Source organism: Tiliqua scincoides, chromosome 1, assembly GCF_035046505.1.
Source record: "Tiliqua scincoides isolate rTilSci1 chromosome 1, rTilSci1.hap2, whole genome shotgun sequence".
NCBI classification, from domain to species: Eukaryota; Metazoa; Chordata; class Lepidosauria; order Squamata; family Scincidae; genus Tiliqua; species Tiliqua scincoides.
Window position 1 is genome coordinate 33,138,075 of NC_089821.1, and position 17,417 is coordinate 33,155,491.

The 17,417-nt window shown below is 44.0% G+C and overlaps 1 protein-coding gene across 5 annotated transcripts in view; it reads right to left on the reverse strand.

The window, feature by feature from the left end:
- Nucleotides 1-16,216, reverse strand: part of CAPRIN1 (cell cycle associated protein 1) — a 35,219-nt gene extending 19,003 nt beyond the window's left edge. For 2 of the 5 annotated variants that reach the window (XM_066636221.1, XM_066636196.1), the window contains exons 1-6: nt 15,712-15,848; nt 15,327-15,539; nt 4,561-4,623; nt 3,704-3,790; nt 1,390-1,628; nt 1,190-1,272 (exon numbers count right to left, since the gene is read on the reverse strand). In XM_066636221.1, the coding sequence (XP_066492318.1) occupies nt 1,190-1,272; nt 1,390-1,628; nt 3,704-3,790; nt 4,561-4,623; nt 15,327-15,533 (679 nt within the window). In that variant the 5' untranslated portion in view covers nt 15,534-15,539; nt 15,712-15,848. Of the gene's footprint in view, nt 1-1,189; nt 1,273-1,389; nt 1,629-3,703; nt 3,791-4,560; nt 4,624-15,326; nt 15,540-15,711; nt 15,850-16,052 lie in introns of those variants that run through there. The other 3 variants (XM_066636204.1, XM_066636229.1, XM_066636213.1) reach the window with 3 other exon arrangements.
- Nucleotides 16,217-17,417: the final 1,201 nt, after the last annotated feature.

Genomic DNA, 17,417 nt, shown 5'->3' on the forward strand with positions numbered 1-17,417 from the left:
ATTAACCTATTCAAAGTTTTGTTTAAACCCATACATACTGGACACAGTCTGCACACGTCAATGTCTAAGGAACATTCTGGGAAATCACCAAAACTAACATCAGAAACCATTTTGAAACTCAAATCAGATGACTATCACCAAGAACACTACCACACAAAACACACTTCCGCTTAAGAAAAAAAATCCAAAATTTAGGAGTTTAATGATAAATACTAATGCACTACTTCTGGTTTAATTTTTAAACCTTACTAATTTATTGTGAAGAATTCATTAAAACACCCTGGATTTTATAAACCTGTATGAAACAGGACCTTGCTGATCACATAAGGTTAGTTCAGCATCTGTAGGTTGTACATGAAAAATTCCAACCGCCAACTTTGGTGCTCCATCCAAATTTTTTAGACTTATTTCTATACTATTTTGTTCCACCTATTAAATACTATTCACCTTCATGGAAAACATGTGAAACAGCTATTACTTTCCAGTATGGAGTAACACTTAGTTAAAAAGCTCTTCTGCTAATCCCGATTCTGGAAAGCAAATGTTGCTAAGCATTATCAGCAACACAAAACTGATGAACAAGCAGAAACTGCCCAATGGCTTCTACTAAGTGCTGAGTAAGGTTGCATTAGTACAGTATGCTGTAAGTTACCATTTTGTCAGCTATTCAGCTAGTACACAACTACTGTTCCCAGTGTTAGTACATAAAAGAATCAGCTTGAATGTTCTAACAGGTTAGTATTTGTGATACTACTTTATTATTAAGTAAACATACATAAGAACATAAAAAGAGCTCCGCTGGATCAGGCCAAAGGCCCATCTAGTCCCTGTATTTCACAGTGGCCCACCAAATGCTCCAGGGAGCACACAAGACAACCGACACAACTTGTGTCCTGGTGCCCTCCCCTGCATCTGGCAATCAGAGGCAACCTGTCTCTAAAACCAAGAGCTTGCACATACCTACTATGACTTGCAACCCATAATGAACTTTTCCTCCAGAAATTTGTCCAGTATCCTCTTAAAGGCACCCAGGCAAGATGCCATCACTACTTCCTGTAGCAAAGAGTTCCACAAACTAATTACACGCTGGGTAAAGAAATATTTTCTTCTTTCTGTCCTAACTTTCCCAACTTTTGTGGATGTCGCCTGGTTCTGGTGTTATGTGAGAGGGAAAAGAAAACATACTTACAAGTTGTTCCACATACAGGTTTTTCTTTCCCTTCCAATAAGTCCCACAGATGAATGGATGCCTGTTCGTACTGTTCACTCAACCTTCAACAAAAATATTAACAGAAGCATAAAATCTCAACACTGTTTCGTACAAAATCACTAAAACTGACTGCTTCATCAGCCTTATCAGAATTATTTTGCTAGTATAATGTATTATACCTCACATTCATGTCCCTTTCTGGTTCAACTAGCTTGTAAAATTCATCTAGCGTTGACAGTTCTGCTTCTGTTAATACAGGCACTCCGTTTGTTCCTTGCTTTAGGTCACTCCGCACTTCATCATCACCCAACTTGTCCAAAATATATTGCAATTCAAGTACTGTTTTTAAATGTTTTTGTTCAGCTTCTTCTCTCATTAGTTGTTCTCGTCGAGCTGTCTTCTTTATTGTTTTTTGAATCTAGTAAAAAGGTAAACGGGGTTATCAATTGTGAATTCAGTTTAAATTGTTAATGCTTTGAACTTACAGATGTATAAGAAACCCAGTAGAAGGAAGAACAATCCAATCTGATTTATATATTTTATAAAGGGGTCAAATATCAAGAGCTGAAGTTTCATAAATTCTTTTAACTTTATTTTTGTATCTGAGTCACAAAGCACTGTAATTTACCTATGACCATAGTGTTCTCTGCTTTCCCCATTCTCTCACATCACCCATTTTTTCTCCCCCACTCATTCTTTAAACCACTCTGCAATATTACTTTCCTTGATCTCCGAGACCTCTCAACATTGCATGTTTCATCACAGTATCACCCTGCCATTATTTTATATCCTCTGATTTAACTTTTTCCATTCTACATATGAAAGGTATTTAATATTCCACAAGTAGTTACATTTCCCATTGCACATATGGGTAGCATCTAAAGAAGCACAAATTGAGTTCTACTCAAGCAAAAGGGCATTCTCGCTTTCTCATTCCAACTGCAGGTCCCCGTTTCCAAAAACCATTCTTGTTTTTGAGACCCTCAGAAATGGTATGTGGCATAGGGAGTGTATGTGCAGGAGGCAACTCATGGAAACTGGAAGATGCTTTCTTGAGTGAGTAGAAGTATCCCCTGCTCATGGAGCATTCTACTACTCAGAAGAGAGCAGAGAAGCTCTTATTCATTCAACTCCACATACACTTCTCAGCTCCTACATCACAGTTCTTAATGCTTTGCTCCAGTACAACTACTATATAAATCTGGCACACACACTTCAGAACAGTAGCTACACTGCTGACAAGTATCAGTCATAATAGTAGTTATGTTACTGCCAAATACTGCCAATATATGCCAAACATCAATCTTAAGTCATGGTTCCCTGCCCCCATCCACTCTCAGCACAGCTATGCAAGTGAAAAAAATGAACTTGTTACAACAAAAAAATATTTCACCATTACAAAGTAAATAAGTGGTCTGGTTCTTGTTCAGACTCTTATTCAGTACCCCTTCAAAAGCAGAAGTCAAATTACACTAACTTCTTTAAAAGATCCAACTGGCTAAGAGAAATGGATATTCTATTTCATGTTCTGATTTGGAGACCGGGGTAGTTCAATCTCAGTCCCAGTTTGAACAAAACAATTTGTCCAGGAACAATTGTTCAACAGTTAAAGGGGGGGGGGGTAGAGATGAGGAGCAGGTGCTTCAAAAGAAAGGAGCTGAAAAAGGCCCACCAAGGACACCCAGAAGGGTGAAAGGAGGCACGGGCAGAGAAGTTCCCAGAGCAGTAAAAAACCAGACCTGCTTTTCTGCCAGCCAAAGTCACTTTGGGAAGCCAGGGGGGGTGCCTCACCACAGGAAGCTTTCTCCTGACCTGCCTATCTGGGATGAGGAGCTACCCACCTTCAGCTCACTAACCCCACCATGAAGAGCCCACCAGAGAACAATAAGATGGTGCATGGAGGAGAATTCAGATTATCCTAACATCTACAACGGCAGATCTTCAAAATAATACCACTGGTTTCTGTCAGTAGAGTCCCACACTGGAGTAACAGACACCTTATGCTAATGAACTTGTGAAATGTCATAAAAAGACAATCTTGACTCACATAATTTATGGAAAATTCATGCTCACTAAGTATCAAAGATCACAGTGCCCTGCCAATAATTTAAGCAGGGGCTTAAGAAGAAATATCTGCAGAGATTATGCTTGAGTTGAGATGTCATAACCAAACCATGTTTCGACCACTGGGAGCGCTATTAGCTCATATGCTTGCTCCTCATGCAAAGATTCTGCTTTTCAGTTCACAATAACCATGGTTTTCTGCAACAACTACCAAGCTACTGTCTCTTCAGATACTTCTGCTTAGCTCATGCTTAAAGTGTTAGGTTTACTTTCTGACTAACTGTCCTGCACATTGTATACAATTTCCACAAACCATATACATGGACCAAAAGCAATAAATGCAGTCTATGGAAGCATCTTTAGCATTTGTGTCAAACCAAAACCTTAATTTTGGGGTATCAGTCACAGACTCATGTGCTTTCTACTTACATCTTGGCTCAGAGCCATAAAACTCCTCTGCAGTTCCTTAGCAAATTCCAGGTTATTACTAACTTCTTGGTACTTGGACACAGCATCCTGAGCGAGGAAGGAAAATTAATTTTATATTTTCAAAATCTGAGAAACTGAATTAGAGACTAATCCGCACAGGAATAAGATATTAAACGTTAGTATTGACAATAAATTTTAGCTTTCTACAGATTAAGCAAAGCAAGGATCAGTTTGTACAAAAAGTGTCAAAACTGACAAACTTAATCTTCAATCATTTCCAAAACCAACACCACACCCTCTGTAGTTTCAGTAATGATGCCAGTTTGAGACAATGCAAGCTTCTTTTTCCTCCCCTAGCAGCACTCAAACAGTTTCCTATAGCTTCCACCCAAAGTGTTAGTGGCCAACCATAAAATACCATTCACATACTCTCTTCACCTGACACATAATTGCAACCACATAGCATCATAAATCCAGTTTTAGTAGCAACCCAAAAATAATAGAATACTGGATTATTTGCCCTATATTCCTATACCTACAATGTAACAACAGTTAGGATGGGCCTTTAGGATCCTTATCATTTAGTCAACTCCACCCTTTCCAATGGTAGTACACTAGAAGTGATAATAAACATTGCTTCTTTTTCCTAATTATTTACAGGAAATGGTCTCTGCGTTCCTCTGTGTAAAATGAAAATTATGCAAACATCCACTTGCAATGCAACCCTACCTAAAATAATAGAGAAGCATGGTTATCAAAGGTTCCATTTCTAGGATACTGCAGAACAACAGAGCATGGGAGAATAGAGTGCAAAATGAATTTATATACTTTCAACAGGCATTAGACAAAACATTTACCAGCTGATCTTGGTTAAGGCGTTCTCCTTTGTTCATTCGATCCTGATAATCATCAAGTTTGCCCTGGAAACAAGAAAAATGTCTGTAAGAATGCATATTTACTTCAAGCAAGTTTAACAGATATAGGCGACTATGCTATATACATATTCTACTACAGTCTGCTCACCCCTACCATAGTGTTACGCTGCATAACTAACTGCAACTACAGTCCCCATTCAGAATTATGTTGTAAAAGCAGATCCTGTTGTAAACAAGAACACGTACAATTTACAGCCTTCTTAAAATTACCGGTTCAACAGAAAGAGTAGAATCTCATTTCATGGTAGTAGCCATTTACAGTTTTTTATATTATTATTCAACATGACCTCAAACACACACACACACACAATGCCACACATTTAGTAAACATTTTAAGGTTTCATAAATGCAGGGCATCAAGGTGGCATCTTTAGGAGAGTATTGATGAGGGATCTTCCACTGAGTTTACTATGTAATTGCCCCTTGAAAATGTACCTAGTAATTTCCCACTATAACCTGGGCTTTTCCCAAGTGTTAATGCTTGATTGCTGATGGGAAAGTCAGTGGGAAGAGAAGCCTCCAGCATGGGTGTTGCATTTCCTGAGGAGAAATGATGGCAGAAAGGCTAAGTACCTTCAGCACCTGCTGATTTGTTCCTGCCCACAAATTACAAGAGAAACATGGGAATCTCACAGATTCCTCATAACATGCAGCTTTATCATTAGCTACATCTGTTAAAGAGATCCGAAGTACCAAGATGCCCACAGTGCTGCTTCCTTTTGGGTTGATTTGTTACAACACTCTTGCCCTAATGCAATTCACAGCTATAATAACTAACGGTAGCAGTGCATTTTGGGAAGCTCAGAGTCAGTCGCTGCCTGTTTCCTGCCATATCTCTGACAACATTTACAGCACTGTTACACACAATGTGCTCAGCTTTCTAATAAAGCATCCCCCATATTATGGGAGATATTATATGCACCCTTGATACACTAAATTCCAAAACAGTATTACCCTAAACTACTCTTAGTTGACACTTTTCCAAAAAAAGTTCCCAATGAAAGGATTCATACTCTCTGGACAGGTAGTATATCTCACTGCTGAACTGCTCTTAAATAGCAAAGCTGTTGCTCCTACTTGCTATCTTTGTGATTTCATACACTAATCCTTCACACAGAGGGCATAAATTGTTTAAGTCTCTCATATGTAATGCCTCAATCAAATGCAGTTTCCCCTCAGCAGTATCACATGCTGCCTAGAAAAAGAAACAGTGGCATGAAGATCTATATACAAGAATTGCTGCTACAAGAGATTTCTAAACTCTGTACCTTCTCTGTAATATGCTGCCATATGGAAGCTCTTGTTTGTAGCATCCACGTAGGGAAGGGTTTCCAAAAGCGTGAGTTGAGCCCATGTGCGGTGAGTTGTGAGCTGGGCCTCCTGGGACTGTTTGGCTCCAAATCAGAGTCATTGCGGAAGTTGGGGTCCTGACTCAGCAATGCTGCTGGCTGGAATGACTTTCCAGGGGCCTTTTCCAGGTTGCACCAGGTCAGACACTCTATCGGCCTCTGCAGACCTCAAAATGGCCTTTAGAAAGGTCTGGAAGCTATTCCCAGTCAACTGGAACTTGCCTTCGAAAACAGGAAATAGCATCCAGACACTTCTGCAGACCATTCTGAGGCCAACAGAGTGGGTCTCCAGCCCAGGACAAAGAGGCCTCCAGAAGCTCCTGATAAGTCATTCCAGCCAGCAGCATTGCAATCCACTGCAGAAGATAAGGTGGGTCACTGCACTGGCAAGTTTGGGAACCACTGATGTAAGGGATGTAAGAACTGAATTGCAGGAAATGGATTGAATGACAGCTAAACCTGTTAACACTTTGTTAATTAAAACAAAAGTTTAAATATTACATTGCTGATATAGGGGGTGTAATATGTAAACCCTTTTGTTTTAAAACAGGGGTTTCCAAACTTTTCAGTACAAGGGCCATAAATTGTACACATTTTCAAGATCCAAAAAAAAAAAAAAGAATATTAAAATGAATGAATAAGTTTTACTTGGATCATCATGATATCATTCAGAACAAGAGAGAAACTGGCAATTGCAAAGAAACAATGTCAAGCTTAAATGATATATAATGAGCAGAAATATCAAACATTAGCAAAAGCCCTGACAAAAAAAACAGTTGCTGCAGGTCAGATAAAATCTTGTGGCAGTCCAGATGTGGACCCCAGGGCATAGTCTGCTGACTCCCCATTTTAACTAATAAACTGTTAACAGGTCTAGCTATAATTCATTTTTTCCCTAAAGATTAGCAACATCATGTTTCTGCAATCTTTTCTTATACTTTTGTTAGATTTATTAGATTTGACCTCTTTCTAGCATATTAATCTTTCTTCCAGAAATGTCCTGAATGTAACAACTCAAATGAAGCCTTATTAGTGCCCAGTAAAGTTCTTCCCAAGCCATAAAAACAATGCTCTACTGCAGCAGCGGCAGCAACAACACAATACTGATTTTAGTGTTTGCACTAAAATAGTCACAGATCTTTAAGCCTACATTACTAACTTATATTCCATGAGCCACCACTCTTCCCTATTAAAAATACCATGAGCCCTCAATATCCATGAGCTCAGAACCCACGAATTCCACCATTCACATATGCCTCTGCCCACCTCAAGAGGGCCACACTTCCGGTTCGTACTATGACTTCTGGCCATATCCAGGAGGTGTTCTCAGAGGCATGGGGAAACCCTCAACCCACTCCATGGGCTTTCCCCATGTCTCAGAACACCTCCAGGATGCGATTGGAAGTCACAGCATGAGCCAGAAGTGGCTTCTGGTTGCATCCTGGAAGCCTACTGAGGAAGTGGGATGGCCCATGGAGTGGACTGTGGGCCTGGCATGGCCCCCAGATAAGTCATTGCAGCATTAGGTGCTATACGTCAGCATCTGTGGAATTTTTTTATCTGCAAGGGTTTCCAAAAACCCCATGGATAACAACAGCCTACTGTATATTCTAGCTCTGCCAAATTATCGGAGACATTGTTGAACTACAACTACTAATAGGTGACTCAAATAAAACTTGAAGTTCAGGGGCACATAATTTCTTCCAATCTTAAATTATTCCTTAATGATATCAACATTTCTATTTGATTGTTAACTGATGTTGACAGATCTCTGTAAAAAATTAAAACTAGAATGTTTTCATGAACCATAAAATATGTTTCCATTGAAGCATCCTATCAACAAAAGCTATTTCCAAGACTGTAAAATTTCCCATTCCCAATGATTCTAGGCTAATCAGTCTCTTTAAATATGTACTTAGAAAATTAATACACTGGGAAATGTTTAGGACCAGTGTGCAATATTCTGGTTTCAAAACAAAAAACTGAAGAGGCATAAAAAAAACATACACATATAATTTTGTTGCAAGAGTATCATTTTTTCCTCTTTAAAAAGTGCTTAAGATATCAACTCTAAAATCAGAAAAATTCAAGGTATTTCACAATAGGCTATTGATGCAGTGATGGCGAATCTTTTGGGCTTAGCTCTCAAAAATTTGGAAAATGCCTAATTTGACTCTGCTGATGTGTCACTCACTCACTCACTCACTCACTCACTCACTCACTCACTCACTCACTCACTCACTACCCAAACAGAAGAGAAACCATTCTTTATGGATAGGAGTAACGGGCACTGAGAAGCATGTGCTGCTTCTGTTTACTTCAAACAGAAGCTCGGGGGAAGAGAGGCTATGCACAGAGCTCCCATAAGTAGGGAGACAGACAGGCAGCCTTCCCCCCCACCCCGTGACTAAGGAGGGAGAAGGGAACAGAGGCACCTCCCTTTCCCTTTCTTTACCTGACCATCGTGTACTGCTTGCCTTCCTCCTCCATGCTGCTTCTCTGTGCTTGGCAGAAGTGAGCATGGGGGAGAGGTGAGAAGCCTCTGGTGGGTTGGCAGTAGAGGCATCTGCAAGCACATGTGCAGGAGAGGGTAGGAGGACACAAAAGTGAAGGGAAGGAAATGAGGAGACCATCAAACTTACCCTTGACTTTAACAGCTTCCAGGGCAGACAAGTCAAGTGCTGGAAATGCCAGCCAGTGACTTGCTGATTATATCATGCCACAATTCTAGTGCGGGGCTTCAAGACTGGGTCCAATTTCGTGCAATTGGCGATGTTGGGTCCAGTCCAGCCCTGGGTGTAGGGTCACATATTTTTTATTATTATTGTTGGTTCACTTTTTTTGGTAACTCGAATAGGAAGAATAGTTGTTGACTGTGTCACCCAAAATGTGGTGGTGTGTCACCTTTGACACGTGTCATAGACACACCATCACTGTACTGACACAAGGAGCCATGCCTTATGCATATTTATGATTACTTTGGGAGTATTCTCCACTGTATCCTCATCACTAACTACAATTTTTAACCTGTCTTGCATCACATTAAATATATGTACAGCTGGTGTCTTGGTATCCGTGGAGATCCTTTTCTGGTTCCCTGCTGATACAAAAAAATGGATAAAGAATCCACAGTTATGCATGCCTTAAAGTCTCCAAAGGCGACCAGAGCTGTGCTTCAGTCACTTTGGGAGACTCTTCTGAGGCCCATGGAAGCTTCTGTGGGCATCAGAAAGCCTCTGGAAAGGCCTAGGGCTCTGAGAGCCTTTGATATAAAACTGGAAGTGACCTTCTCCCATAGGCCTCAGAAGGCTTTTTGAAGCCCACAGAGAACTCCCTGGACCTCAGAAGTGTCTAGGAAGGCAACTGGAGGCTTCAAGTCAGGTTGAATCTGGCTCAACGTTGGTACAGGGGACCCCGAGCAAAAACCAAGGGTACAAAATTCACAGTTAAGTAGACTCAACCTGTACAAAAGCCAAAAGTGGTATATTAATTTATTACTTATACTATGAAGAAATTTCTCATATTTCAGGCTTATCACAAAAACATCCAGATTTTTATTAGGTTGAAGGAAGACTTGCCCTCTATATTGCTGCCAAAAGTGAATGTACCTAAAAGCAGAATATCACATTAAATATTTTAATTTCCTGGTGTTCTTTCTAAACAGTTCAGGCTACATTACGCATTAACACTGTTCAGAAAAATGGAAAACTGCAAAGCATTCACCTGGCTTAAAGTGTTAGAAACTCTTTAACTAGAGGTGTGAAATAAGTGAGAGAGGTCAAGTGATCTCTCTCTGCTGCAGTGATATGGAACAAACAAATTTTTTCCTTTTAAATTCTCTGTTCTCTGCTACAATTCAGACACAGCCTAAAACAATGTGAAGCTACTTTTCCATTAGTAATGTAATTGGGGGTTGAGTGTGAATGATGCAAGGCCATGGGCTGTTCCTACAGAATCTTCTGGGAATGATCTATATATGGTCAACCCCATCCATGCTACAGCCCCCAGGCACACAAGAAAACATAATTGAAAAGCAGCTCCCACACAGCTGGGAGATGATTTTGAAAAAACTTCAAAGAAAGTATTTCCAAAATGAAAGTATTCTGAAATTCTGTGCACAGGAATCAGCTTACAGAATACAGAACTGGGAGTGAATAAATGCATACGAAATCCTATTGAACCTGATTCAACTTTTCTACTGTTCTATGTAAATTATTCACTAAGATATCTGCAACCCTTCTGGTTAAAAGTTCCCAAGGGAGCTAAAAATACATTAAATGCAATACAAATATTTTTGTATTTTAGAAATATTTGTACAATCACTTTACAAGTCAATCTGGTAGCTTTCATTCATATACAGAGATACTAAGTATAGTTATCCTTATCCCCATTACACAAACTATCACTTTATAATTTTCCATTATAACAAGGTGTACAAATTCATACCTTTAAATTCAGTGTAGAGAAATTTCAATTACATGAAATTTCTGTTTACAAACCACTGCCAGAAACTCACTGGAGAAAATAGGAGAGGGGGAAAGGACAGTTTTTGACCAAGAGCAGGGGTGCCCAAACCCCGACCCTGGGGCCACTTGCGACCTCTGGCCCTCCGGAGACTTACTGGAGCCCGCACTGACCCGATTCAACTGTCTGACCTCTCGTGTGAGCTGTGGGATGAGGGCTCCCTCCACTGCTTGCTGTTTCACGTCTGTGATGTAGTAGCAGTAGCAGTAAAGGAAAGGTCAGCCTTGCTTTGTGCAAGGGCTTTTATAGGCCTTGAGCTATTGCAAGACCTTCATTCATTCATACAAGTACATCTTTAATATATTCATTTATGTAAACTTATGTAAATTTATTCAAATTTTAAAGGTAGATTAATTTTTCCCCCCGCCCCCAAAACAGTGTCAGAGAGATGATGTGGCCCTCCTGCCAAAAACTTTGGACACCCCTGATCAAGAGGCACAGACAATTGGACCAGTTCTAGTGCCTTGCCAACTGTCTCATGGTGTGCACATACCCCTTCCCTTGTACAGCCAGGCTCTCCTTCTCCTACCCCCTCCCTCCTTGGTGTGGTATATCTGCCACTTGTCCATGAATGCTAATGTGAGCATGCCACAGCCCATGAGGAAAGAGGGAGGGGACTGTTCTTACACTATGGCAGTGGCAGCAGCGGATGAGGGAAGCCTTGCCTGGGTTGATGCTGTGTCATGTTACACCCTCACTTATGCAGCCAGGCCCCCTTTCTTGCATCTCAAGAACCAGCATGTGCTCCCAACATGCATATGACCTTAAAATTTAGATTGGTTGTGAAAGTACATACAGTAGATCTTCAGTATCTACAGGGGGATCCATTCCCAGACCCCTCACAGCTACCAAGGTCTGCATTAAAAATGTTTTTAAAAGTTTAAAAAAATTTTTTTTAAGCATCCCTCACCTTAGCACTGCAGACCAGACAACTTTCAGGGCAGACTCTGGCACTCCCAGAAATGTTTCCCAAACCTACTACAATTCATTTTGAGGCACACCAGGGCCAAGTGAAGGGATCACAGGCCTTGGCGCAACCCAGAAGTGGCTTCTGGGAATACCAGAGATTGCCCCGCAGCTGGCATAATTTGTAGCACTAAGGTAAGGAACACTTTTTAATTTAAAAAAATTTTTTAAAGTGAACTCTTTATTTTTTTAAGCGTCTTGCACAACCTGGAAGTGGCTTCTGGGAGTACCAGAGGCTGTCCCCCAGCATCCACAGATGGTCAAATCCATGGCTCCTGAGGGAACACTATATAAACACACAAGTATATTTTTACATAATGTTACAGAAGATTCCTATGATACTGTCAATACTTTCTATAGTAAAAAAAACTACCAAGTTTTAAAAGCAGCTTACAATATGAGCCAAGATATGTGTCTCAAAGTCACAAAGTAAAAACATTTACTAGATATGCCAAAACACCTCTTTGGATTCCATCCAGTCATTTCATTTCTATTTCAATGCCACAAAACACAAACCCACTTCAAACCCACTCTGAATAAAAAGGAAATCCTGGTAACCATTAACTATGGTCAGTACCCAAACGGACTTAACAGTATACACCATAGTTAAAATCAGAGGGGAGAGCAGAGAGGAAGCATACAAACCCCTTGCAATTCATGAGCACTTACCGCTATTTTGACCTCTGCTATTCACTAAGAAAAGCACAAAGATAGAATTTTATTTATCTGAGCGTTAATTTAGACTTCATCATGTTATAGGCTTACCATCAAGTGCAAAGAGAAGTCTGCACAAGCTTCTTTCCTCCCTCTCCCCACGCTAACATTCTCCCCCCCCCCCAAAAAAAAGAGCTATTCCTTGAGATTTGGAACACAGTGAGAATTCTCCAAGACCAGGCATGAGCTCTTCCAAAGGCAAGGTTGCCCTCTAGATGAGTTTTTCAAGGGGATTACAGTACAATGTTGGTGAAAGGAAGTTTTCTAATGCCAACTTTCTTCCACACACTGCTGCTCAGGCAGAACCAACTGCTACTACAATTCTTTGTTTAAAGCCATGCTTTTCAGCCAAAAAAAATAAAGTAGACTTAAGGTTATGTTACTGCAATTTTTTACACAAAGAATAAAGCTAGCTGCTCAGCAGAATAGGAAAACTAGTTTCAATGCTAAGTTACGTGGTATTATATGGGTATAAAAACCCATAGAGCGCACGTGCACGCACAATACAAGAAGTAACTCTACAACATCTCTCACTCTCTGGAAGCTTTCACTCAATCGGAAACCCAAAATTTCTGGCCAGAATTCTCTACAGCCTTTCTGCTTTCTCATATATGCTTTGAGGAAGGTAACGACCTAAATCAGGGGTATCAAACACAAAGGATGAAGCTCCCTATCTGACCCCACAACTGGGAGCTCCCAGCACTACCATCAGCTGTTGAGCAGCAAAGCAACACATTGGCAGAAGAGGTACTGCTGAAAAGACAGCTCTGGGAGAGCCCAATTATCATTCAGGTCACACTTTTAGCAGCACCACTTCTGCCAAGTTGTCACTACTTGAAAGGATGGCCCACGTGATAATTGGGCTCTCCCAACACCACCCTTTCAGCAGCGCTGCTTCTACCAACGTATGGGGAAGGAGAGACACAAGGAGGCTTCAGATGGTGAGAAATGGTACAGACCAAGAGCAGTGAGAAAGGGAGGCGTTGTCAAGGTGCTGGGAGAGCCAGATCATCATACAGGCTACCCTTTCAGCAGTGCCATATCTGCCTAGGCATCACTTTGCAGCGCATCTCTCAGATTTGAACTACAAAGTGATGCCTTGGCAAAAGTTGCACTGCTGAAAGGACGGCCTACCAAGTGGATCCCAACCCGCAGTTTGAGAAATGCTGCACTAGACTATATACAGTACCAATACTTACACAATGATCATGAACCAGTGACCTGACACACATGCATAATAGACAGTGCTGGCATGGACTTATTTTAAGACCAATTTTTTTAGAGCCCTTCACTCCATACACCATGTCTGCACTCGTGATTGGGAGATTCAACAGAGTTACTACTGAAAAGAAATCTATAGAATAAATCTGTATTTTGCTCAGATATAGCACAAGGGCAGTTTCAGATTGCTAGTGTACTGCAGGTTCAATAATAAGATACCACTATATTTTTTTAAGCCCATTATAAACATAAAATTACACAAGTGACATATAAAAATTTAAAACACACAGGACTATACTCTTTACTATTTTACCAGTTTAGAAAAGAAAAAAATACAGGCTTTACTATGGCTTACAAATCAATAAGATACGTGAATTTTGATATTTATAATGGTACATAGAAAGTTGCCTTATACAGAGCCAGGATCTTGGTCCACCTAGTTCAGAATTGTCAACAGTGACTCTTCAAGGTTTCAGATAGGAATTTTTGCTTTGCCTTCCCTGGAGGTGCCAGAGATTGAGGCTGGGATCTTCTAAATGCAAAAAGCAGATGGTCTTCCAATGAGTTATGATCACTCCCTAAAGACAGCCTAAGTGGTTAAGCTGTTTGCACAATCCTCAGCATCCTAATAGAACTAGGAAACAACTATTAGAAACCCTAAAGAGTAGCTGCCAAATCAGCACAGACAATACTGGACTAGATGGACCAATAGTCACATTTGGTATAAGGCAGCACCCTATATAACAATGTGTATTTTGGAAATAATTCAGAAGCTTCTTCCTTCTATTTATGAAGAAAGCTTCTAATGATGGAAGCGCCAGTTACATAGAAAATCTAACCTATAAAAGTAGTAGATGTATATAGAAAAGGTGCAAGTGGGGCAAATACAGGAAATTTAAAATGTATATACAAGATTCAAAATGAAAAATATACTACAAGTCTACTATTCAATCAAATCCTGCCATCCCAGGCATATCTACTGTACATGGGAGTAAACATAACTAAACACCCATGAGTATGAATGAACTTTATATCTATCACATAAATCTAAATGACAGAAGGGTACTCAGAGAACACAGACCATAAACCAGTTACTCTGTCCAATAGCTCATGTTCTTCAGCCTTGGGATCGGGACCCCAATGGGTTTGCGAAGCTTCAGTTATGGGGTGGCACCTCACCCAAATGAAAGAGGTAGAAGACAGAGGTAAAGGAGGAGGCTTCTGGTGTAACCCTTCAGGCGCCAGGAGAGTTGGCCCCAGTCCTGCTCAGGTTCTTGGCAACTGTGAATAAATAGCTTTCACTTGTGCCAGGCTTCAGGGTAACTTTTTCTGCTCTATTAAGAATATTTGGTACAGTGCTGGGGGCTGCAGAGGACAGAAGCGATGAGAAGGGGAGGGCGGCCAGGGTGACAGTGGGGTCCCCAGTCTCACACTTGGGTTATACGTCGGAGTCACGTGGGCACCCAGTCCTATGCAGAGCCCCATCCTAGGCATGACTTTTCAGAAGGAAGTCCCGCTACAGCGAGCGGGACCGACTCCAGGGCAGGACCAAGCCCCGTCCCGTGCGTGCAGCGCAGAGGGAAGTCCCAGGCGGAGCTAGGGCTCGTGGCCACAGGCGGAGGCGCGCGCCGGGACGGAGGCTGCGCGTTGCAGGCGGGCGCCCGCCGGGCCTTTGTGCAGCCGCCGCTCACACAATGAGGCTCTCCCCGCCCCCAGCGAGAGGCTCTCGCGCCGCCATGTTGGGTCCTGGCCGGCTCCATGTGCGGGGCACGCTCGCGGCCGCCAGTGCAGGGGCAGGACGGGCGCCTCGGGAGGGGGGGCAGGACGGGCCGCCCCGCCCCGGAGACAAAGGCCGGGAGGGGCAGCGAGGGCTCGCGAGGGGAGGGGGAGGGGGATTCCCGGGTGCGGCCGCACCTTCTTCTTCTCCAGGTTGCGCAGCTTTTTGTCGATGACGCCCAGGATCTGCTTCATGGCCTCGGTCTGCACCGCGCTCGTGCTGCCGCCCGGGCCCGCCGCCACCGCCGTGCCCGCCGAGGGTGCCTGAGGGGGAGCGGCCGCCGCCTCGCTGCCCGCCTTGCTGCCGCTGCTGCTCGCCATCGCGCTGCTGGTAGCCGAGGGCATCGCTCGCTGAGGAGGAAGCAGAGGCGAGACAAGAGCGCGCGTTACGGGACGCGGAGGGGGGGAGGCCAGCCGAGCGACGGGACGCCAGGAGGGACACACTGCCGGCGCGCGCGGAACGCCTTTTATGCCTTCAGCCCTCCCCGCCCGCGCCCGCGCCCGCGCCCGCGCCCGCCCGCACCTGTCAGCGCGCGCCCAGCTGTCCTAGGCAACCTGCTTGAGCCGTGTGGTCCGCCGGCCGAGAGCGCGGGGGGAGGGATCGAGGGTGCGCGCGCTCACTCGCCCACGTGACGGCAGAGCGCCCCCCGCCTCTGAGCTCTTCCCTCCTCCCGGCGCGCGCTCGAGATGCCCACGTGATCTGCAGAGCGCCCTCCCCACTCTCTGCGGAGCTCTTCCCTCACCCCGGCGCGCGCTCAAGTGTCCACGTGATCAGCAGAGCCCTCCCTGCGGCGCTCCTCCTCTCTCCCCCCAGGTCAACCGTTAACCGCCACCCTCCCAATCCTGCTTCTCCCCCCTCCTCACCGTGTGTGTGTATGTGTGCGCGCGCGCACGTGGCAACGAAATGGAGTAACGCGCGAGCCGGGGGGGGGGGCTGAGGCAAGGCCTGGGAGCTCTGCACGCTCGCTCCTGAGTGAATGGCCGCCTCTGCCGCTCCAGCCCCCTTGCGCGGCACCGAGACACGGGCTGAGGGAGGAGGCAGCACGCGCCAGAGCCGGGCTAGGCGGAGGGCGCGCGCGCCGGAGGGAGGGGTCCTCTCTGTCTCGGGGCCGTCCCGCAGGACGCCTCACGAGTCCGCCTTCGCCAGCGCCTGACTTTTCCTTTCAGGCGCTTAGGCTACCTAAAAGCGGAGCACAATGGCGAGGGGAAGATCCTGGCGCGCGCCGAAGGACCCCGGAGGGGAGGGGATAGGACAGGGGGCTGGTGTTTGCGGAGACGGCCCCGCCTGAGGAGGACGGTGGGGGGGCGCGTTGGAGACCCTTCAGTGGGCGTGGCAAAGGCGGCCTGGTGTTCTTACGTTGGAATCTGTGAGGTTCAGACTGAGGGAGTCTGTAGCACCCCCACGCCTGAGGAGGGCTGCACTGGGGAGGTGGTGTGGTGTTTCTCAGCCAGTGGTACTCGAGGGGGTGTCTGGTGGTGCGCACAGGACTCCAGGGTGTAGTCTTTCCTAAAGCAGTGATGCTGTGGGAGAAGCCCAAGCACTCAACCCGCCTGCAGTGCACATTGGGGACGCAGGTGAGGCAGAGCCTCCCCACCAGAGGCCTTCATAAGGCAGTGCTTTATGAAGGACTCTGGTGGGGAGGCTCTACCTCACCTGCCTCCCCACCCACCCCACGTTCCTACTGGACATCTTCTTCAGTCAGCCCCCTGAACCTCTTATTAGTGGCTGTCGCATTGCATCTGGCTTCCAAAACCAGAAGTAACTGGCGATTACATCATCACCAGTTACTTCCAGTGATATTTCAAATAGGCGGACCCAGTGGCGTCACTAGGATTCGTATCACCCGGTGCGGGAGGCCTGCATTAATGTACTTCACTGATGTACAATGATGTACCTGCCCCCACTGGTTTTTGACTGTACCTTCTGATAGAACACAGATATTTCAATGTGGTTTGTTTCATTGCATTATGCATGAAATTACGCATTGATTGATATATAACATGATGGGATTATTCCTCCAAACTCTGATTTTAGTGATTTTGAAAACTTGTAGAGTTTTATACACACACACCCCGTGACAACTTACTAACACCTTATTGCAGCAGTTCTCAAACTTTTAGCACTGGGACCCACTTTTTAGAATGACAATCTGTCCAGGACCTATTGGAAGTGATGTCATGGCCAGAAGTGACATCATCAAGCAAATTAAAATAATTATAAATAATTAA